The sequence below is a fragment of the Branchiostoma lanceolatum genome, chromosome 1 (genome assembly GCF_035083965.1).
Source record: "Branchiostoma lanceolatum isolate klBraLanc5 chromosome 1, klBraLanc5.hap2, whole genome shotgun sequence".
Lineage (NCBI taxonomy): Eukaryota > Metazoa > Chordata > Leptocardii > Amphioxiformes > Branchiostomatidae > Branchiostoma > Branchiostoma lanceolatum.
In genome coordinates this window covers 35,822,615-35,847,362 of record NC_089722.1, presented here as the reverse complement: position 1 = coordinate 35,847,362, position 24,748 = coordinate 35,822,615, and the positions used below count along the sequence as shown (strand labels likewise).

The following is a 24,748-nucleotide window of genomic DNA, read 5'->3' as shown; positions in this document are numbered from 1 at the left end:
CTAGGTTTTCCGACCTTTCCTAATGGTACCTACATCTCAGATATGACATCCGTAGCTTTTACGACAAGGAAAATACAAGTTTATGCATAGATTATGCAAATGAGGTCCTCATTAGCATAATTCATGGCCAGGTGTGTTCACCTTTCCTAAAGGTACCTACATCTCAGATATGACATCTGCAGCTTTTACGGTAAGGGAAATACAAGTTTCTGCATAAATTATGCAAATGAGGTCCTTATTAGCATAATTAATGTCCAGGTGCATTCATCTTTCCTACAGGTACCTACATCTCAAAGATGATATCCGCAGCCTTTACCCAGCTTTTACGGTAAGGGAAATACAAGTTTATGCATAGATTATGCAAATAAGGTCCTCATTAGCATAATTTATTATCAGGTGTATTCACCTTTCCTAAAGGTACCTACATCTTAAAGATGACATCTGCAGCTTTTACGGTAAGGGAATACAATACGGTAAGGGAATACAAGTTTATGCATAGATTATGCAAATTAGGTCCTCATTAGCATGATTTATAGGTACCTACATCTCAAATATAACATCTGTACCATGTACCATAAGGTACATATAACTTTCTGCAATACCATTTGTAGAGCTACCACTGCACATCTACTTGGTTTTTGGCAGAAGAAGAAGAAAGAAGAACAGGCAAGCAAAAACAGTATATTCCCTTGCCACTGGAAGGGGAATATAATTTGGCAGGGGAAGAACATACCTATGGGCTCAACATAATAAAAGGCTGTCATTCGCTCCTGAGCAAATACAGCATATTTCACTCCCTCCCGCATGCAGTAATGGTCATTACCACATGGCCAGATGACGTCGACCAATCAGAAGCCTCCATTGCCCACAATAAGTGGTCTGTTACGAGGCCATAACACACCACTTATTGACATCATGTCATAACACAACTGTTGCATTTTGTAGAGGGGGTATCTTTTTGAATCTTTTTCTTAACCTTGTTTAAAATATCTTTAAAACTCTGAGAAATGTCCTTAGAATACATGAAGAATACATGAAAAAAGGAAAAAAAATTCAATTCAAGTAGAATTCAAACGGAAGGACTAAAAACAATATTTTACACCCCCACCGTCAAAGTGGAACCGGCCCAGATCAGACGACAGTTCCCAGAACGCGTTCAAATGTCCACCATATTGTCTCCTCGATCGTTATGGACAGAGCGGTCCCCCGAAAGTGCGAAATGGAACGAAATGGAACGAAATGGAAGAACGAAAACAACATAATGTAACATTCAAATGAAATACCAGTAGATAGCGAATTAGAAATGTACAAAAATGTCAAAGCAGGACACTTTTATATACCTAATGTCATGTAAGAACGAACATATAATGGACAAAGTATGTAGTCATATCTCCAAATGTTTCAGAAAGAGAGAAGAAACTAATAGGTGATCATCATTTAGCTTAGCAATAGCCCACAGTTTGTATGTTTTTGAGTGTTTTTTTTTTTTAATGTTAGGCTGCACCAAGTAATTCATATGGATGACGTCCGCGCGCGCATTGATTTTGGTCTGTTCCCAGAAAAAATCACAAGAAATTCTGCTTCCTGTAACTATGACAGTGCCGCAAATCGTAAGATTAACGTGAAACTCAGGACGATCCTGTCAGCAGTGGAGAAATCTGCATTGCTGATCATCCTGTCAGCAGTAGAAAAAAATGCACTGCTGCCAGGATTGTTGGATATGGAAAGAAACAGGACAGGACAACAACTGCTGTTCAACTTCAACTGATTTATTGAAATTATTGCTGTTTTCATGATGAATAAAAGAATTGTTAGTTGTTACACTGTGTTCTCTCATTCAATTTGTGTCCTAACATGTGTCGTCGACTATTATATTTCAAATCTAGGCATCTTGTTTTTTCGACCCTTCTTGTTTTTTTTTTGCGCTCTCGCATTAGATTTAGGGTCTCCAAAGGACGTCATCCATAAAAATTACTTGGTGCAGCCTTAGTGTAGCATTTTATCAACTTGTGTTTTGCATTACAGTCAAACCTGCCTAGGCGACCACCTTTTCAACGCGACCACCTGGCCATGGCGACCGCTTTTTCTCGGTCCCGAAAATTTTCCCCATAGGCACAAGCATTAAGCTGCCTGCCCAAGGCGACCACCCGTCCAACGCGACCGCGACCGCCACGAATTGGGACCGCAAAGAGCACAATCCCTGCCCATGGCGGCCGCCTCATTTCCAAGCGTGTGGTGACATCGGATCATTTTGCTGTCGGATTTCGCGGAAATGATTTTAAGACCTTGACGGACAAAAATATATGGACTAGCATCGATTCCTCCATTGAGTGATTTAATAAAACTTTCCCACTATAAACATTGTAAATACAAATGTTTGTGAATACTCTAATATCGATGTTGGTGTGCCCATCGTAATCTTATAGTTTACCGCAAGCTCGGTTCGGTTTAAACTCAATTTTCAAAACGATTACGTACGTAGTGCATGGCGTCAAAAAGTCAGATCTCACAGAAATTACTAGCCATTTCTTGTATTTTCAACAAAGATGTGTCTGTATCTTACTAAATTCCGCCGAAAAATGGCAAAGCATCGGGCGAAGCATGTTGTTTCTTGGTCCCGACGCCATCTTGGTTTTGGCACGGCCCAGATTGGCGTACCGCTGACCTTTGTAAAACACGACGCTTCTGTGTATGAACATTTCGTTATTGATGAAAATTAATATTCTTATTTTCTTTTTATTTCCATGAATCTCACAAACCTTTATGTACTTTATTGGACGCTTTGCGTTCTGTTCTGCACTGACTTACCTTTCGATGCGGTCGCACAGAGCTTGGTGGTGTGGCGCGGCGCGACGAAATCACACCGTTCCGTGTTCATCTTCAGTTGTCAGATCAAAAACCTTTTGCCCCTTTTATCCAGCGGTCGGCGCCCAAAAAAGGCTGGGGTCAGCAGGTGTTTTCAAGGGATTTATCGAAGGCCTTAAAACTTCGATTGAATGTGCGGGAGGGCACTGCGAGATCATCGTGGCAAACATTGTTTTGTTGTCAACATTATTACGAAAATTTGTAAACGATGTAACGTTAACTATATACAAACATTACAACGATAACGGAAAATATAATTTTTGTAGGATCTTTTTGTGTATGACAATTGAACCTGGTGGGGGTCATACTGTCTAAAATCACATAATTTTCCATCCATCTACGTAGTACACTGTATTTGAACACCTCAACCTGGAAACATGTTGTGAGTGGAATCCTCTTCATGGCGACCACCTGTCCATCGCGACCGTTTTTGCTCGGTCCCCTGGGTGGTCGCCTTGGGCAGGTTTGACTGTATATTTCTTACAGGCCACATGTGGTCTTCTGTGCATTTAGCCCTTCTGGGCAGGAATATGCAATAAAGACTATTATTATTATAAGGAGTAGACCGGAACAGGAAGCACTTTAAATACAGAAGTGAGTAGTAAATACATAATACAACGTGTTTTATTTCTCGAATCTATGTGATAAGATTAAATACAACATTTTTGTCACGTTTGTGTGGCTAGATTCTTTCCTGAAAATGGAGGCGCCGCGTGCAAAGAGACACGCCGCTCTTCCTCGTTTATCAACGATCTGCAATTGAACTGCTGCAAATAGCAGGGAAAACAAGCAAACGGAACTGAGTATCGAAGTTAGGACTAGATTTTTCCGTTGGTGGTAACATTGCATCTCATAATTCACCAAGAGGGCATGAGACAAGCGTTATTTTATTATTCATACAGCGTGTTCGGAGCTGTTCTCCCCCAAATGGGGCCCCGCATACAAATAAAGCGCCATTGTTGCCAGCGCGACGGAACTGTGGGCGTGCGCCACCGACAGGTTGAATCAAACTCCGACTTTCCAGTTATTTACATACGGTTTTAGTCCATAACTAATATGTAGTAGCATATGCCTATCTCCGCAACAACGATTTTTATACAACCAATTGTTCGGCTCAAAGTCAGACCCCTGTCAGAGAATGGATCCCTCCGTTAATGACATGCAAATGAAGCTCTGCGCTGCGTCACCAATTTCACACATTTCACACTCCATTCAAACACGGACGTGGAGCCTTCTGGAGACATTTCTGCTTCCTTGTTCGCGACAAAACAAAGGGAGGGTGTGAACGAGCAGGGCATGTATTTCACGGTTCACACAACGCGCCGACACGCTAGCTGTATAAATAATAAGATTACGCTTGCCTCGTGCCCCCTTGGAGATGCAATGTTACCCCCAACTTCTGTATAATTTGGTCCTAACTTCGATACTCATTTCCATTTGCTTGTTTTGCTTGCTATTTGCAGCAGTTCAATTGCAGATCGTTGGTACATAAGGAAGAGCGGCGGATCTCTTTGCACGCGGCGCCTCCATTTTCAGGAAAGAATCTAGTCACACAAACGCGACAAAAACGTTGTATTTAATCTTATCACATAGATTCAAGAAATAAAACACGTTATATTATGTATTTACCACTCACCTCTGTATTTAAAATGCTTCCTGTTCCGCTCTACTCCTTACTCTCTGTCCAAAGAGCTATATACCACTCAAAAATCAGTTCCATAGCATGTCCAGAACACGAGATATCCAAACAGGAAGTTCTGCTGCAGTACCGTAACAAGCCACTAGGGGGCCCAAAATCTAATAATTTCCAAGTCTCATCAAGACCTACCCACCTACCAAATATCAAGACAATCCGTCCAGGCATTCTCCAGTTATTCTGCTTCTTTACACACACACACACACACAAATACAAACGCTACCCTCTGCATAACCTTCTCGGCGAAGGTAAATATCAACTAGAAAGGCAACATTTGCGAGCAAATACAGCATGTTTAGCCATACTCCTCGCCAGGCAAAAAATGGACTTTCCCAAAATAACAATGGACCATTCTTAAATATTTCCACTAAACAAATGGATCACACAGTCCAATATTGAGTTTAAAAACAATTTGTCTCTCCATACAGGAATGGAGTCTTCCAGTAAAGACTCCAAAAGAGTGAACAAAGCCATGTAATCACATGTCCTGGACAGTACTAGGTATGTTTTTTTTTTTTTTTAAGTTGGCAGAAGTTAGGATAACGTCATCTTAAAAGACTCCAAAAATAAAAAATAAAATAAAAAAAAATTCATGAAAATAGAAGACTGGGCCAGCCTTCTGTTTTCATGATTTTTTCTTTTCTACATTTTCTTTTTTTTTGAAAATAAAAATCCGTTCACCAAGAAATTAAATTGGTGTGGCCTTATCCTAACTTCTGCCAACTTCTGTCACCATCAGCCACTGGCAGAAGTTAGGATGACGTCACTCCTAACTTCAACAACATCGTATTTCTAACTTCTGCCAACTTCTGCCACCCCCAGCCACTACTTCTGCTAACTTCTGCCGACTTCTGCCACACCCAGCCACTACTTCTGCTAACTTCTGCCGACTTCTGCCACACCCAGCCACTGGCAGAAGTTAAGATGACGTCACTCCTAACTTCATACAACATTGTATCTCTAACTTCTGCCAACTTCTGCCACACCCAGTTACTGGCTGAAGTTAAGATGACGTCACTCCTAAGTTCAGACAACATCGTATTCCTAACTTCTGCCAACTTCTGCCACCCCCGGCCACTGGCAGAAGTTAGGATGCCGTCACTCCTAACTTCAGACAACATTGTATGTCCAACTTCTGCCAACTTCTACCACCCCCAGCCACTGGCAGAAGTTAAGATGACATCACTCCTAAGTTCAGACAACATCGGATTTCTAACTTCTGCCAACTTCTACCACCCCCGGCTGCTGGCAGAAGCTATGATGACGTCACCCCTATCTTTGGATAACATCGGATTTCGTCCGATGGCTTACGGAAAATCCTGATGTTAGATATGACGTAACCCAATTTCAACTTCTGCCATTTCACCATGACACTGGACATAATTGCTGCTGAGTCACTAGAAGATGTGAGGCTGTGTGATTAGTTTTTCTGGTTTCTGACTGGCTGTCCATAAAGCTGCCAGGGTTTCTGTAGCGCTAATAATGTTGAGCCCAACAGTATCGCAACATACTGTGTTCGTAAGGTTTCTTTCTCCTGTCAAATCTTACAGTCGACGCAGCTCGGTCGTCCCTAGACCAACTGAGCTGAAATTTGGTATACAGGTAGAGTGGATAAATACCCTGAGACCTTTTTTCATTTTTTCGATATTGACCTTGAAAGTGATTCTATTGATGTTTTTCTGACCAAAAACGTACGGTGGTCTGGAAATAAATCCAAATGACCTGAAATTTGCTATGGGGGTACATTGAACAAATATTCAAAGAATCCCATTCGCACTTTCGGCATACAACACTTCGAAATACGATTTTAGAGGGTATTTTGGGGAGGAGATCGGCTATTTTCCTCATATGGGGTCACTGACCTTTAGGTCACATCTTTATTCATCTGGCCAGGTGGACTAATTCGGTCAGCCAATGAGAGAGCGCGGATTTAACAAGCTCAACCTGATTGGTTGAAATAGTCAATTTAATTAGGGGCACTACTCTGACAGGTGCCGTCACAATCCCATCCTTGTGTTGTTATTGTTGTGTCCTACTGAAGTTAAGTGCAATTGAGAAGGTTCAAAACTTTTCTGGTGGTATTTTTCGACACACACGGTGTATTTCTTATTTTAACACTGCATGGAAACAAAGATTTCCACAAGTTTGCAAGCTTGGACACTATGGTGAAACCTAACATTTCCTCGCTATGTACACAAATTTTCTACCCCTGTGTCACCAAGATTGGACACCAGTGCGCACAATAGTGCACACAAAGTGCCCAAAGTTTCCCACCTTAGTAAACATCCCGTGTCGGGACGTTGACAATAACAACTAGAGTTCCACGAACACATCATCTTTGCCAAATAATCAAGGCTTATTATGGAGAGTGATTAATATTTATATGCTTATCATCCCCTGCAAATTTGATCATACACCATACCGTTTGGAAGTTATGATTGATGGGGGGGGGGGGATGAGTCCAGTCTAGATAGGGTTAAAATCATTTGGTGCTACAGGACTAGCATATGTGTATAGTGTGCTGATATATGTAATAACTGGTCATGACAAAATATTGAAAGTGATGATGAAATGGTGCACTCAATATACATGAATAGAATGCATCTTTATTCCATATCATCCACATTTTGAAAGACATAGTACATGTGACTTTTCCATACCTAGCAGTGGTGCAGTTTTGGTACAGTGTACTCTCTGAGCAGAGGAGTTGGTCCGGCTGGTTATTCACATGTTTTTAGGTGTTTTTGTCAGGCTTTCTATTTTGTCCCCTTTCCGTTATGTCTCCAACGGTGTATTGGACAAAAATGCCTAAACTGAACATGTTAAAACCAACCGGACCCACACATCTGCTTGGAGTGTAGTGAGACTGCCCCATCTGTTTATTTATGTGCTCCATCTGTTTTTTTATACTATTAGGCAAGACCCTCTGTTGACCTGTTTCGTGAACACTGTCACATGCCCCATTATTGAATGTAGTGAATTCACAAACTATCCTTACTAATTATGCAGATTAGCTCCTGATTTGCATAATTAGTCATTGATTGTGTAAAGCACCATCTGAGCTCTCTACATACAAAACTTCACGACGATCTGTTGACCCCTTCTCGCGTAATTCATGTCCGAAGGTCAAAACAAAAACACCCACTGCAGTTTCAAACAAGATGCTAGGGGGCCCAAACTTACACAATTTAATTCCTGTGGCATGAATTATCAACCACACAAAAATCATGACCATAGCACTTTCAGAAAATATGCCCCAAAATTTTGAAGCTCCGCTGCAGTACCTTAGGTACCCGCTAGAAGGCCTATTATCGAACTTGACCTTCCTTTCTGTAAACCCTACCCATTCACTAAATATCATACAGAACCATCAACAGCTTCTCGAGTTATATTGTCCACGTACAAATACAGATCCACACAAAGCCCGCTGCAGGACCGATGGAAAATGCCAGGGGAATCATTTTTGAACTTGACCTCCTTTTTCACAACATCTACACACCTAACAAAAATCATGAAGATCCATCAACGTTTCCGTCACTTTTTTTGCCTACATACAAACACACAAAAATTAAAAGTCTGCTGCAGTACTGTTGAAAAACGCTAGGTGAACCCTTTTCGAACTTGACCTTCCTTTGTACAACCACTACACACCTACCAAAAATCATAAAGATTCATCAAAGGTTTCTTGAGTTATGCTCTTGACATACATACAGACCCACCAAACAGCTGGCTCAACCGAAAACATAATCTTCTCCGAGTACTATAATAGTACTCGGCGAAGATAATAACAATAGAGAGTTGTGAAGTGCGTGAAAATTTACCTTGAGCAAGGAGGCCCTTGCTTTGAGTAATTGTTTAAAGTTTTTGGCTAAAAATGACATAAACCTAAGAATTTTCAACCTCCTTGCGAAAACACCTGTTACATGTCTACACTATCGGGCCGCGGGGAAGTCTTGAATATCGGCGCTGATCGATAGCGCATTAAACAAAATGTGTGGCGTAGTGTTGTACTAAAAAAATTGTATTTTCATCGCAACCACTGGCACTTGTTTAAAAAAGCCGAAGATTTCTCCACACACACAATCGTCTGCAACTTGTTTTGTTTGTGGTACCAGATAGTCTGCTTGATGGCAAAGTTTTGTTGGTCGCCTTTTTGCATATATCAACAGTGTCATGCCAGCGCCATATTGCATTATCGGTCCTACATCTACATCGTTAGCCTCTATGCCACAGTCGCTTTTTGCGTGGGGAGGGAAATGGGCGAAACATGTTGCATTTGCTCCCGCAAATGTTGCCTTTCTAGTATTGTTTTAAAGATATTACGCAAACTTAAAAGCAGCACGAACACTCCATCTTCTCCCTACCGCTAAATTAAAACTACCCAAACTTAAATGCGTTTACAGTACTTGCATACATGTAGGTAATTGAAGCAGCACAATCATTGACAGTACAAACCTGATGGAATTATGTACCGTTCCCCAAAAATAATATATTTCACTCCTATAGCTACGGTATATAATAACTAGTCCAGATGGAAAATACAGAAAATTTTGTAATACACTGTCAGTCAAACCTGCCTTGGCGACCATCTTTTCAAGGCGACCGCTTTTTCTCGGTCCAGAAAATTTTTGCCATAGGCACAAGCATTAAGCGGCCTGCCCCAAGGCCATTACCCGTCCAGAGGACCGCACAGAGCCCAATACCTCAGCGGCCCATGGCGTCCGCTTCATTTTCAAGCATGTGGCAACATCAGATTTTGCTGCCTATGTCCTTGCTATGACTGAAACGTTTTAAAGACCTTTACGGACAAAAATCTATGGATGGCATTAATTCATCCATAAAGTATTTGGAATAATGTTTACAAAGATAAGTGAATTATACGAAATACTTGCCGTATTCGTAATGTTACCGCAAGCTTCTGGTTCAGTTTGAACTTCGAAACGTTTACGTAGCACATGGCATTAAAAAGTCGGATTTCACAGAAATCACTATCCATTTCTTGGTATCTTTTATCAAAAATCTGTCTGTGTCTGCTCCTAAAATACTGCTGAAAAATGACTTCGCTGTGAGCAAAACTTCTCAGAAAAACTTCTCGTTGCTCCGGGCCGACGCCATTTTCGTAACGTTACCACTGCCGCTTCTAAAATGCAACGCTTCTGAATATGTTCATTTAACATTGGAACATTCCAGTTATCAATGAAAATTAAGATTCTTATTTCTTTTACTTCGATGAATGTCAAACCTTTATTGGGCGCTTCTTGCTTGTGATCCCCGACGCTGTAAGTTCTGCTGCACTCTCACCTTTCGATGTGGTTGTGAGGTCGGCCAGTGATATCACAACGTTCCATCTTCATCATTTATTTGTCAGATCGAAAACTTTTCGCCCATTTTATCCAGCGGCCCAAAAGAAGGCTGAGGTCGGCAGTTTTTTGCTAGGGCTTTTTGCTAGGCCTTACTTAATAAGTAGATGTGTGTGTGTGTGTGTGTGTGTGTGTGTGTGTGTGTGTGTGTGTGTGTGTGTGTGTGTGTGTGTGAAATATTTGACGTAAGGCCATAGCAAGTAAATTGTATGGATGACATCCTCTGCAGACTCCAAATTTAGTGCGTGCGGGCGTAAAAAACGAGGGCAAAAAAAATCCACATTTTCAAACTTGAATACCATAAAGCATGTAGAATTGAAGCGATAAAACATGGTATTACAACCAACAAGTCTTTTATCCCTGTATTCAATTAAGTGTTAATGACCCGCCTGTTCCTCGGTGTATATGGTGTCATAACGCCTGGTCATGTGCTATAACCACCAAATAAAACCACCGAGTGAGCGAAGTCTCATATAGCCTATCCAAACTGACCCATATAAGAGAGACAAAGTCCTGTATAACACATAGATCCTTTATTTGATACTATACATGTAAATCAATCCATGTGACGCACCATGGCAACAAAGTATTTGGCATTATTTGCTCTGAAGTTCATAGTGATGGTCCAATTCTCGTCTTAAAGTTGAAGGTAACAGGACCATGACAAACCCTAATGTGTGAAACATTTTTGTTACACTGAAGTATGGCTAAAAACCAATTAACCATTTTCACCATTATTTTCTTCTTTCACTATCTTTGAAACCGGTTCGATCACAATATGGACAGAGTGCCGAAGGAAGAAAGCGATGAAGAAGTACACCAGTCGTTGGAGAGATAATGAATCATCAACAATCAAGGTTTTCGTCTCGAACATTTTACTGATGTCACATGCTAGGATGGGCAGATACGCCTTGGCAATGTCCAGTCCATCTCTCTTCAACTGCTTTAGAACTCCAATATACAGGTTATTCACTCACTCACTCATCCTCTTGCACGTAGTGCGTAGAGCCGACTAGGTTGACCAGGCCTCGCCATCTTCCTCTGTTCTCGGCCATCTGCGGTGCCTGGGATAGCGGGATGTTGAGATTCCGCAGGTCTCGTCCCACGACATCCATCCATCGGGTACGGGGGGCCCCCCGTGGCCGCCGCCATCCTGCTTGTTTGGGATCAAAGTCCAGCATAGCTCTGGTGGGGTGCTCTGGTGGGAGGCGGAGAACATGGCCGTACCAGCGTATCCGACGCATTGCTGCTAAACGAGAAGCAGGTGGTTGTTTGGTCAGTTCACGGAGTTCGATGTTACTGACGTGTTCGTGCCATCGGATGCCAGCTATCCTTCGTAGGGCTCGACTGTCAAAGCCATCAAGTCGGGCTTCTAGTGTGTTGTTAAGCGGCCAGGCTTCGGAGCCGTACAGGAGTACTGGGATGACAGAGGAGTTGTAGATGCGCAGTTTTGTCTGCTGTGTGATGTGGCGGTGGCGGTGGCGCCAGAGAGGCTTCCACAGGGACTGTAGGACCGCGGCAGCTTGGGCACGTCTCTGGTTGACCTCAGGCTTTATGTCGCCAGTCTTGGATATTATTGATCCAAGGTACTTAAACGAGGGAACGAAGTTTACTGTGCATGAGTTGAAAACGAGTGGTTCGGGATCTGGGCCTTCTCCAATGTGCATGAGTTCTGTTTTGCCCCAGTTGATACTGAGGCCTAGCTTCTTGGCTTCCTCCTCGTACACCGTGAGTGCTTTTCGGAGACGTTCAAGAGTGTCAGCAAGCAGGGTGGTGTCATCAGCATACTCCAGGTCTGCCAGGTTATACTGACCGAAGGACACACCGGGAACTCGCTCACAGACCTTAGTCATTAGATAGTCAATGACGCAGTTGAAGAGATCCGGTGCAGCCACACAGCCCTGGCGAACCCCGCTGTTGATGGTGAACCACTCCGACTCCTTTCCGTTCACCCTCACGCAGCTCTCAGCAGAGTTGTACATCTGCCGGAAGAGGTTGATTGTCTTCTGGGGTGCTCCCAGCAATCTCAAGATCTTCCAGAGAGAGGCGTGGTCCACTGTGTCAAAGGCAGCACGGAGATCAATGAAGGCAATGTAGAGATGCCGGTTCTTTCTGTACTCCCGCGCCTTCTCAATGGCAAGGCGTAGTGCGGAGATGTGATCCATGGTGGAGCGGTTCGGCATGAAGCCTGCCTGTTGTAGGCGACGTCTGTTCCTGATGGCAAGGATGGCTCTTGTAAGTAGGATGCGGGTGAACAGCTTACCAGGGATGGACAGTAAGGTGATACCTCTGTGATTGCTGCATACCATCTGGTCTCCCTTCCGTTTCCAGAATGGTAGGATGATGCCCCGTCGCCAGTCGTCGGGGAGCTTCTCTAGGATCCAGACGTGGTTGATTATCTGGGTGAGCCACTGGATCATGTGGTCCCCTCCAGCCTTCAGCATCTCTGCTGTGAGGTTGCAGATACCAGGGGCCTTCCCGTTCTTCAATTTCTTCAGGGCAGCCTTCACCTCATCTGGAGTCACGGGGGCAGTGAGGCAATCGGGGTTGGAGCCATCAGTCGCATTTGCTTCTTCAGCCAATGTGGGGTCCTCGGGGACCGGGGGATGGTTTAAAAGCTGACTGAAATGTTCCTTCCAGCGGTGGATGCAGTCGGCTTCCGTGGAGATAATATTGCCGGAGCTATCCTTAATGAGGAAGCTACGTTGTCGAGGGCCAGCCTTGGCTTGGCGAAGGTTATTGGCAGCTTGGAACTCCTTGTCTTTCAAATGTTATACTTGCAGTGGTAGGGGGGTCCTGTGAGGTGACGATGAATAGCCGCTCTCAGACATGCGTAGGTTGACTTAGAATATGGAGTGCCATCATCTTTCGTACCTCTCCATAGCACTGCCTCAGTAGTGCCAACTCTTGAGGTGGTAGTTCCTAAAATGCTCTGTTCAGGTCTCTTGCCTGCAGCCATGCTGAAATCACAATTGAAACAAGTTACATTAGGCTAGTTTTCCCGCTTACTATCAAGATTTTGAAACATTTATCAGCATTTTGTCAGATATTGCTTGAAAATATCTTTGTTGGGTATTTCCCAAATACTTGAAATACCTGAGGTTTGCTATTGAAAAATTCTATGCCATTCCTCTAGCTATAGGTGGGAACTTCGGTGTGAGATACTGTATTGTCAACATGGTACAACACAAGCAGCACGAAATGTACATCATTCTATTCATAGAAATATATGTAATTGTAGCTGTGCTAAACATTCTACAAAATAGAAAAGAACACCCACCTTTGAAAAGCTTTATGCCCCACTTCATTGACCTTTCTGTCGCTTTTTCTACCCTCCCTTCCTCCAACTGGTCCAGCTATTTTGCATCTAAAGCAGCAAAGCGAGTACGACTCTGTGTGCCTGGATTACCCGGTGCTTCTTGGTCACACTCGTCAGCTTCCCGCCCCCCAACCACTGCAGCATGTTCCTGGGCGTCTTCCCCAGCTTCCCAGGACCTAAAACCTGACTCTAAGTCGGCGTCTGACAGTTCTTCAACAAAAAACTACGGTACTCCGTCCATAACGATCGAACGGGTTTCAATAATAGCGGACGAAGTGAACTTACGGTGGGTGTGTGAAAAACATGTTTTTAGTCCTTCCGTTTAAATTTCACTCAAGCACCTCAAGAACGCAGAACAAGGTTCCCGTACACTGGGCACTGGAGTCTCATGAATCATGCGGCAGACTGACTGTGACTAAATAATGCTGGTTCCGCTCACTTCATCTCAACTGAAATTCTCTCCGCTATTGCTGACCTGTCTGCATGAATTTCCGTGCCTCAGAACATTGGGACATTCTGAGGCTATCTGAGAGAGAATTTTTAGCTAATGAAACTTAAGAAGTCAAGACATTATCAACTGTTGAGCCATTGTTGTTTGCTTAGAATTGTAATACAATAATTATTGTACTCCATAAATAAAAACATGACAAATATTGGCCAAAGTTCTATTTACTAGTACAGTACTTGGATTGTTCTTACATTGCTGTCAGATTGCACCGTGATACACATACATGTACTTGTAACATTGTTTGTCATGGACCAAGACCGATATCGTGTTATTGTACACTAACCTGAGTATAACACAATGCTAAATCTGTTGTTTTCTTCTACCAGAATAAGGTAGAGTTAGTTGTTCAAAATGAAAGAAGAAATAATAATTGCAGACAGTGCAAAATCACTTTTTTGAAAGGAAACCAATAAATAAAATTAGAATTTGTCAAGTTGGAGTCCAACACAATTGGCATTAAGTTTGAGACCATGCAAACAATGTAACAAAAAAAAGATTTTAAAAGAATACTTGAACTTCTCCCTGAACTTAGCCTCTTTCTCATTCTGCTTCTCCATTGAACATTCTGGCATGTCTGTCCCTTCATCTGAGCAAGGCACCTGGTCTTCATTAGCGACAGGTCCCGCGACGACGCTACTCACAGCTTCCGCGGGTCCTTCTGGGAGACCACGTACCCTCGGCAGAAACAGATCCCTCCATTGCCGAGATCTAGCCATCTTTATCCAATTTGTGACAGAAAAAAGATGTCATCTTCTTCTGCCCCGGACGGACTTTTGCCTTTTTCCGTTTTATGCTGCGGATGACATCTTTAAATGCCCAAGCGTCAACAAAAAACAGCTCAAGATCTCTTCTGCCAAGTTCCCGTACAGTGGGTGAAAGGTCATGAAGTCTCGCTGTGTAGGTCAGCTGACCTTGCATGTATTGTAACCTATAACAAATCTCGCGAGAACACCAGAACAACATGGCGCCTCAGTCTGGAAAATGCCAATTTCGATCATGTTTTGCACCGTCTAACGGTGTATCTACCGCAATAGGAATATTTTGGACTAATTATCACATATTTTATGATCTGATACATTGTCTTGTGGTGGTGCTGGGATATTTTCAAGAAGAAAAGATCTTTTTGGGGAAAGATTGCATGTTGCACGGCAGCATGTAAGAACATGGCCCAAGTGCCACCAGGGTTCAATCGGCATTTTGGTAAGAGGGCGTAAGCCGGGAGTATGAGGGCACGCCGCCCCGTTACATTGTCCAGAAAAAACCCTGGACTAACTCCAATTACCAAGTTTGGTATGAGGGCTGCACTGTGTCTTCCTGTAAGTTGGCGAGGAGGAGCAATCTTATTACAGCTTGCATACACAATAATTGTGCAACACATTTGTACCCCGTACCGATTTTTCACCATTCCTACATGTGCAAATGCCTTTTTACGGCATCTAGAACGATTTTGCAGTGGAACTGACGTTTGAAACAAATTGCCCCGTTTTTGGTATATTGACCATTGCCAAATTGTAGAAAAATTCTTGTTTTTCATTTCAAAATCAGGCGAAAATCAATGTGCGCGCTGATGTCATCCATAAAATTTACATGCTGTGGCCTAACGTGTGAATGCGGGAGGGCGTTATTCGATCGGGAGAGGCAGACATTGCTTTGAAGTCAAAATTATGACGGAAATTTGTACAAAATGTAACGACACACAAATATTACAACGATAACAGATTTTTATGTTGAGCCCATACCATATGTGCATGACTGACTTGGTCATGCACACAGGCCCCAATTCGGCGTACAGCCCTTCTACACGATTTTTGAAATAAACAATTTTTTCTCAACCAAAAATGTTTACTCTTAAAGCATCCATTCAAACATAGGGGTGTCATATTTTCATATTTCACCCATTGTGTTGTTTTTGGTCATGTCCTTCTTCTCCTGTCAAGTCTTCATTATATCATAATCAATGATTATGTATAGGATAATATGGAAGAGTCCATTCTTCATAGGGGTAATTTTTTTAAAATCAAACTTCGGACTGGATTGATTATGCAAGAGTACATTTTGTATTTTTCGACTGGTCTAGTTTGTTTTTTAAATTCTAATTTTGGGCTGGAGTGATTAGGTAAAAGTCCATTTGTTAGCAGAAGTGTATTTGAACTGGTCTATTTTACATGAGGATGGTGCTGGAAGAGTCAATTCTTGAACGGGGACGTTTTTTAAATTATATTTTGGACTGGGGTACTTAATATGCAAAAGTCCATTTGTTTAAAGTGTTTATGACACCAAAATACAGCAACTACTTATCATCTGTAATAGAAATAGTATTATTTAATGAATATAAACATTCAAAACAAATACACACCCTTCTGAAGTTATTTAACATTGAACCATAAGAAACCATACTTCCAGCTTTTGATTTTTCTCTGATCTTCCCACCAGGTAATTACATTAATCAGTGACTTTACTCTTCCGATGATGTCACAAAAACATGGCAGCCGGTTCAGAACCTTGCACCATGGCTTGTGAAAAACGTCATTTGATGAGCAAGCAGTGCTCAATTATAGTGATTACATTCAATTAAAAGATAATCATAATATTTAGCTTGTTTGCTTCTCAAAAGAACGTTCTTTCCGAGCCACAGTGCAAAGTTCCAAACCGGCTGCCATGCTCAATGTGACGTCAATGGAAGAGTAAAGTCACTGATTAATGTAATTACCTGGTGGGAAGAATCAGAAGCTGGAGGTATGATGTTTCGATGTTCAGTAACGTCTGAAGGGTGTGTATTTTGTGCAAATGTCTATAATATAGTATGTTATCAAACAATATTATCATGGTTTATGTAATTTCCGGAATTTTTTTATTTTTATATCATTGGTGTCTTATACACTTTAAGTGAATGTGGTTTTGGACTGGAAGAGTCCATTCCAGCATGGAGGGCCTAATTGATTTTAAACTCAATTTTGGACTGGGATGATCCATTTTTTTTAGTGGAAGTATTTTAGAAAGGTTCCTTATGTATGGGGTTGCCTGTGGAAGACTATGCTTTTGCAGAGGGGGTCAAATTGAAGAATCTCAATTTCTTACTGGGATGACTTTGCAATAGATCACTTTTGGGCAGAAGTTTTTTCTTAATATTTAGATTTGCCCAAGTGTTATTTTGAGACAGTCGATCTTTTTGCATGGGGAGGACTATGGGCGAAACATGCTGTATTTGACGGCCTTTCTAGTTATAGGATCTTTCTGTTAATGGGAATGGAAGCTGATGGTAGACATGTTGTCTAAAATCACATCATTTTCCATCCATGTTACTGCTGAAACAAATCAAAGGAGCGAGTAGAAACAAGTGACCCCAACCGAGATTCGAACTCACGCCGAAACCGGCAGCCCAGATCACAGGCACGCACGCCTTAACCACTAGGCTAAAAGGTCGCGACCAGTTAGACTGGTCAGTTGGAGGCGCTTGAACCCCCACTGTTACACTGCATATTGCCATTTTTAGTATTAACCTCAACTTGGAAACATTTTGTGAGTCGATCCTCTTGGGCAGGTTTGACTGTACATATAACATGTACATAGGGGAAATGAAATGAAAATAAACTAAATTAGATCAGCAGCAGAACCAAGTATTGACATACCGAAATAAAATAAATCAGAGAGGAAAGAGAGCTACGTGAATGGCCAATTGAATAACACTCATCGTTATGATGAAAAGATAGACTAAGTGTATTCCTTCTTGCTAAAAATTATATAGTACCCCTTTGGATTTGAAATACAATTTTTAAGGACTTTCTTACTTACTTAGTATTGCTTACATTACAAGACTCCAAAATTTTAGATCTTCTTCTGCCTTCTGGTAAAACTTTTGCATACAATACTTAAGCTGCCTGCATAAATAGAATTTATAAATGTCTGATACATAAAAATATAATTTTGATTGATAATATTTTGCATTACCTTCTGTTCTGATATGTCTCCCCTCTTTGCCATTAGCTCCTCCCCCCTGCTCTCACTGAGAACAACATCAGGAATCTCGTCTCCAACAAAGGACTGCTCTTTAAATGCAAAAGGATCATCTGCGAACAGCTGTCTTTTCACCCGTTTGTGCGCCACCTGCTGGGACAGCCAATGCACCTGCAGTGGGGACAACAGAAGGGAAAACAACATGTCAGCAAAAAGAAATACAGAACATCATTGAATGATAGTTTGGGCTGTGGAAGTTGTGTTACCGACATGAACTATGGAGGTATAGTTTTTGACCTGTCTGTGTGTGTGTCTGTATGTATGTATGTGTGTCTGTGTGTGTATTTCCAGATTTTGTAGTCAGCATAACTCAAGAACCCCAGCAAATGTAGCCGTAATCACGAATATGCAAATGGACACATTTGCACCTAGAAAGTGAGAATTATCTCTCTGATACACATTAAACAAGTGTTTCTGGCACTTGAGGCAAGCCAAGGAGTAGATTATCATATGCTAATCATCTGCTGTCGAACTGACAACTGACATACGCAACGTTGCAAGACAAATCACACGTGTGAAACAGACTGAGCAACTGTGCGCTACACGCTGGACCATCGATTCTGGCACCCAAAGAGAGTCAAGGAGAGTAGATCACATGCTGTCATCCAATGTCCAACTGACCTCTGACATTCGTTCCGGCACAATTCTTCCCTATTGAACCCAAGGAGAGCACTATCACATTGAGATGTAGAACTGTCATGTGATTTCTAATTTGACATATAGTGCCATCGTCTGGGACCTGTACACCACCAACAGGCAGTGGAGGTCGTCCAGCGTAGGGCTGCCCGTGTGACCCTTAATGACTTCCAACGGACTAGCAGCTTGACAAAAATGCTCAACGACCTGCAGTGGCCCCTTCTCTCCGAAAGGAGGAGGAACGCCAACCTTTTCTACAAGTTAGTTGACAATCATATTGACATAAACACCAGACAGTTAACTGAAACTTGCCCATGGCCAATAGTCTCAGTCCTTTCCTCGTTTTTAATGCTTACTTCATAGAAAGGAAACACATTGTTTTTGCTCAGTTTCTATGCCTAATCCGAACAAAAGGCCAATGACCAGACCAGACGGCTGTCACTATGCTTACTACAGGTGTAACTGACACCCTGTGGTGTTCGATTACATTATGTAGCATGTCATGGCATGGGGTTTCTGTAAAAACTGGGGCCTCACGGGGCACCCTAAACCCATGGGGCGCCCCGCGGGGTACAATGCCTGTATTAACAAGATGCTTTTAAAAAAAGCTGGCCCGGGGCAGGATGTGACCAAAATAATTGGTGACCCCATATGTTTGGGAAGATTAGGAGGTAGGTCTTAATAAATGACACCTGGATGTTCAGGAGAAGTTGCTTAGAAGGGTAGAAGTGTGCGTCCTTTAATTGACATGAAGTTCCTTGATTATGAATAACTTACCTATAGATGTTTCCTTGGTTTGGTTATGAAAAACTAAAATCTGGTCCCTGTAGTGAGCTGTACTCCCTGATTGACTACGATAATACCATTCCTTTTTACATGTATACATTTTTGCCGGTCGTAATATAAACTTAATTGACACAACAAACAGTACGACTTCTGTACTTCCCTTCTACTACAAAAGTCTACTTACTAAACAATAAAAGCCAACATCCGTAAATATCTCATGACGCTGGATAACAGCTTATCGATCATGTCTAAATTTTCATGTTCGCTTTTCTTTATTTAGCACTGTTTATTCATGTTCACAACGCTATCGCTGTGTAATTATCAACACTAACAGATAGAGAAAGAGACATTACGATATATTTGCCAATGTCAATGACTTGCGTTCTTAACGTTGAGTCTATACAAAAGCTGGTACACATATAAATATTTATATGCTAACAACACGCCATGCAACGGGTCGTCAAGCTGCATGCTGCGGCGACCACGTGATTGTTTTGGCTGTCAATCTTGTAGTGTCCATGGTAACTAATACCGCGGCTACACGTCAGTCAAGGGTGTTGCCATGGCCTCATCCAAGCCGGGAAATCCCCTCCGCCATGTTTGTCACTTGTTACCTTGATGACTGTCATTGGAACTCTGTGGGGAAAACGGTAGCCGATATGATACCGATCATATCATAAAATTACATTTAAGCCAGCGTAAGTATTACGTAAAGTTCCAAAACGGAATCTTTAAGCATGCTTTAAGACTGCTTAAAGAGCTGTTTTCGTGCAGTGCGATCAATTTTACGACAGTTACTGTAGGTTTTCTTTCAAATGTTGCCCTTCCAGTTAATCTTAACTCCTATGGCCCTAACCCGATTCGCACAACGGCTTACCTTTCCTCATCCCTATGTATACCCCACAACACCAGAATGACATGTTGTGGATGTGGTCAGATATCTTACCCCTACCCAGAGTGCTAAGCGAGTTGGGATAGTGTTCTAGTTGGGTTCAATAGGGAAGAATTGTACCGGAACGAATGTCAGACATCAGTTGGACATGGGATGACAGCATTGTGATGATCTACCTCTCCTTGACTGTCTTCAGGTGGCAGAATCGGTTTTTTGTTACATGTTGACGACAATTGCTCATTCTTTTTCACACATGTGATTTGGCTGGCCATGTTCAGTATGTCAGATGACAGCATGTGATGATCTACTCTTTGGCTCTCCTCATGTGCCAGATTGGGTTGTTCAATGTGTGACCAACAATAATTGTTCTGACATTCTACATGTAGGGCCACGCTATCTTTGTTACAGATTTTTCTACAAAAATAATGGAGCGGGAGGGCGGAAAAAAAATGAAAATAAAAAAAGGCATGGGAGGAGGAAGCTTTAGCATTTTAGCTGTTTCAAGTACAAATGGACGCCATTTCCTGCAACTTCAGATTTACTTTTTATCTACAATCACAAAGAGGCAGGACAAATTTTCACGCTGATACTATCTTGAAAACACATACACTTTATTACATATGTTTCTTACATCATCTTGCTGGCTTTTGCTTAATCTTCATCATCACTCTTCTGGGAAAGAAGATTCGAGCAGCTAGGCAAAGGACACTACATTCATCCCTGCCACATGCATTTATATATATAACATCCACTACCAGAGTACTGCCACGTTTACTGCAATTTCTAAAGTGATACTCATTTAGCAAAGGAGCGATTCATTATTTTTTCCTGGTTACATGTCGATGTTATAACTTACCTTTGCCACTTATGCTGTGTATGTTTTTTTTTTGTCTCTCTTGATCTCCTAAAAATGGAATATCGCAATCGTAAGATAGTGCGGAAATGCACCGAGAAGGGGCATGCGCACGGAAGGGGGTTCCATAATACCGCCAGGAAGAAACTCGGCAATTATCTCCCCATTTTCACCATTATACATCAGCTGTTGTTCCTTTCTTTTGGGGTAGTGCGTGCCCTAAATATACAACGATGTCTGGGGATTAAAAAAATCACTCGAAAACGGATGTTGACTGTTGCGAATTTTGATTAACTATAGCCCGTCACAACTGCTATCACGTGAAACTTACGTCTGGCGTTCTACTATGGTTCAGTTCACATAATGACAGCTTCGTTTTTAGTGTAACGGTCGTAATAATTGTTGGTCTTATCCAAAAATCAAGATCGTCAAGATCGCAACTAGTCCCGCGTGCCCACCACCCCTGGTAATAATTTCATATCTTGAGGGTTAAAGTTGACACGGCAGGTCTACTATGCCGCTGGGCATGAATCAGGAGCAGCTCTCTCATGAGGACCGGCGGCGGCAATGTTCGATCCAGTTATGGAAGAATCCCAAGTGTGCCATACAAATAAAGACATTTTCTTTAAATTTACTATTTATCACAGACGATTTATTGGTTCCTGAGTAAATCTCTATTGCTAATTTTCGTCTCCCATGCAAATACAAATGGTATCGACGTGGGGTCTCCAGTTGCAGCGGAGGGGTGCAAATTGTTTGAACCGCGGTTTGGCACCAAACAATAGAAGGGTTCATAATATCCTACTATAAACTGTTGTTCCTTGGTGAAAAATACATCTATAGATATCATGCATATAGTGTGATGCATGTAGATGCAAAACATTTCTCAGTGCTTTGTAGAAATTACACCCGCCCCTTCAAACTATTGGTTTCGCCGAGATTTTCGCGGGAATTTTCCTGTTACGCAATACGGGGGAGGAGCCAGTGTCGGGCGAAAACAATGGCGACGTTCTATTTTGCGCCAGGTTAACCGCAGTTAAGGCGATTAAACAACCGTTTAATTTTCTCATAGATCACACTTTGACACGAGGTGAAGGCCAGTAGAAGAAACTTTATTTTGCTGTTGTTTAAAAAATCGTCTTGAGCTTGAAGCACGTGCGATTATCATATGCAAATCTAGCGAACAACGTGCGATGGCGTGATGATATGTTCTTCCCACGATGCGCTCGCCTATCATGATAAGGGATCAAAAACATTTGACCTCATTGTCTTCGAATGCCTCGTTATTGAGGCCTTTCTTAGAGTGTATTAAACACCTCGATGTCTGAGGTGTGCATACCTCAGAAATCACTGTTGCTGCACCTGTCCAGTAGATCTCTTAAAATTCTTCGCTTTTTAGATTTGGCGGTATTATGATTAGTGGCGGTATTATGGTAATGGATGTTATAGAAAAACAAGCTAACCCTGATGTAGCATTAAACTGACAGAAAAATTCTGAATTTTGGAAAAAATTGGGCATAGGTTTCCCGCTATGACCACTTACCGGGGGCCAACGGTGCCTTCAAGTTCAACGAGTGGAACAATAATACACAACTCCAAGTCATATATTTTCTACTTGGAACCTGAGGCAAGCAACCATAGGAAAATGTTGACCAAATTGTACAAAACCCTCTATCTAGATCTGCCGGAGACACTTGAATGGTCAAAGTTCCTGCTGCAGGGTTTGCAGCATGCTTCTCTACATTCAGCATTCCAAGTCACACATTCCAAGAAAATACAGTATATTTTGACTTCAAAAATCACATCTGAATAAAAAATCATAAACATGATCTTTTGAATTTGCATCGAAATATTAATACCCTCTATTCCCCAGTTCGCCAAAACTTAAATACTTTTTTTAAAAAGTTTCACTAAAACACAAACCTGTTTATTTATAACGGGATTTTCTTGATAAGAGTTAATTGAAACCAATCTGGCAGAAAAATAAACCATCCTTTTTTTCTGTTATTCTCTCAAAATCATGGATTGCCTTTGCACTAATGCTACCTATGTAAGTTATATTTTCTCTCTAGTCGTGCTGATACCATAATATTGTAATTTGAAACTACCGTCTGGCGCACACAGAATGAAGGTGCTTTCGGACAGGTGCTACCATTTTTTCGGGAGAGAAGATTCGTCATTAAAGGCACCCAGAGCATTTTATGAGGCTTGGAAACTGAAAATATTCTAGTTGCTGTAATCTTTATGGAATTGACATTTCATACCACTGTTAACCACATCTGCGTGCCGATTTCTTGTCAAAAGTGCTCAAAAGCGGCAAAATACTAAGCTACATGGTGATCTTTTAGTTTCACGCACCGATGTAAATAGATAGATCGATACCATAGCCCCGCCTACCTCCGTCAAAACGTAGAAATGCAAAAAAAAAATGCAAATATTTGATGGACATGCAGTTACTCTCTCATTGGTCGAACCACTAATTGGACAGTGTTATTGAAACTGTTGTGTAGGAATGACTAGAAATTGGAGTTTTTTTATTCAAGTTTCAAGCCTCATAAAATGCTCTGGATGCCTTTAATATCTTGCCGCTAATTAGCTTTTGTATAGTAACTATTGTTCCCACCTTTGCCTGAAGAGAGTTCTAATTATAAATAAACGTGTTGAAGCAAAAAAGACACGACCGTACCGCACACATCAGGTCTTTGGGAACAACCCATGTGTTAAGTCAGTAGAACGCCACTCGAAGTCGACCCCCACCGTCATGGCAATTTGTACATTATTCATCACGACGTTAGCTGGATGCCGTAGAAATGTTAATATAGCTGTACTACTATGTCCATGTGTTTCTGCTTGTGCTAGGAGCAAACTTTGAGGAAAATATTGCCCTTAGTCCACTATCACACTCACAAATTTTTGTTGTCTGCTGAATAGCAGGATTCTAATGGTAATGAATATGGCGGCGGGAAAATTCACCGTAGTGCCGTAGCCATAGGTCGCAGCAACAAGGAGCCGTTTTTGATGATTGATCATACGTAGAGTCCCGTTGCAGGTTAGCAAAAGAGATAATTGTAATAAGTTGTCTTCTTGATAATTGTGTTTAGCAGGAAGCAGATGTGACATTTGTCTTATAAACCAGCGAACAACCATGTAGTGTGATTCTCCCACGAAGCCCTCAGACTGTGTCAATAAGGGACGGAGAGTTTTTGACGTCGCCATCTTCTAATGCATGGTTATCAATTAAAGCTTTTCACAGTGTTCTGAATACCTTGGTCTGAAGGGTTGGATTGCTGACGTTATAACTGATGTTGCATCTAGCACATATCCCTAAATACACCATTTTCAAAAATTCAGAGTTTATATTACCCTGCAATTTTATGTGAACTAACGTTATAGCTTTATTTGCATATATCGGAAAAGCTAGTGGTAACCGCATGCAGGTAGACGATCCTGTTGGCAGATTTAGGGGGAAATTGTAACGTACATGATGCTCAGTAGGTTGTTATATGCATAATTAGTGTAATTAGTAGCTAGACCTTAGGAAGGAGGGGCTTACATAGGTAAGCCGGGATTGGCTGGTGAGAGTTACCCATTGCTACCAGAGTTGAGCATGGAAGATGTACTTGTCTAAAGCCCCTGTCACACTTGTGCGTATAAGCCATTCCGTGTGAGTTCCGTGTTGAATTTTGACAACACGCAGTTGTACGCTGAAAATATCAATTTTTTTCCAGTTATGCGCAGCGCACATATAGCGTGTGAATAACGACTTCAACGCATCCAATGCGTTTGAGACACGTGTAATTTGCATATGAAGTGCGCAAT

General features: G+C 41.8%; 1 protein-coding gene across 5 annotated transcripts in view; it reads right to left on the bottom strand.

The window, feature by feature from the left end:
* The window catches only part of LOC136421239 (furin-like protease kpc-1), a 217,503-nt gene that overhangs the window by 128,814 nt on the left and 63,941 nt on the right, over positions 1-24,748 (bottom strand). For all 5 annotated transcript variants that reach the window (XM_066408448.1, XM_066408460.1, XM_066408438.1 and 2 more), the window contains one exon: positions 17,697-17,873. In XM_066408448.1, the coding sequence (XP_066264545.1) occupies positions 17,697-17,873 (177 nt within the window). The remainder of the gene's footprint in view (positions 1-17,696; positions 17,874-24,748) is intronic.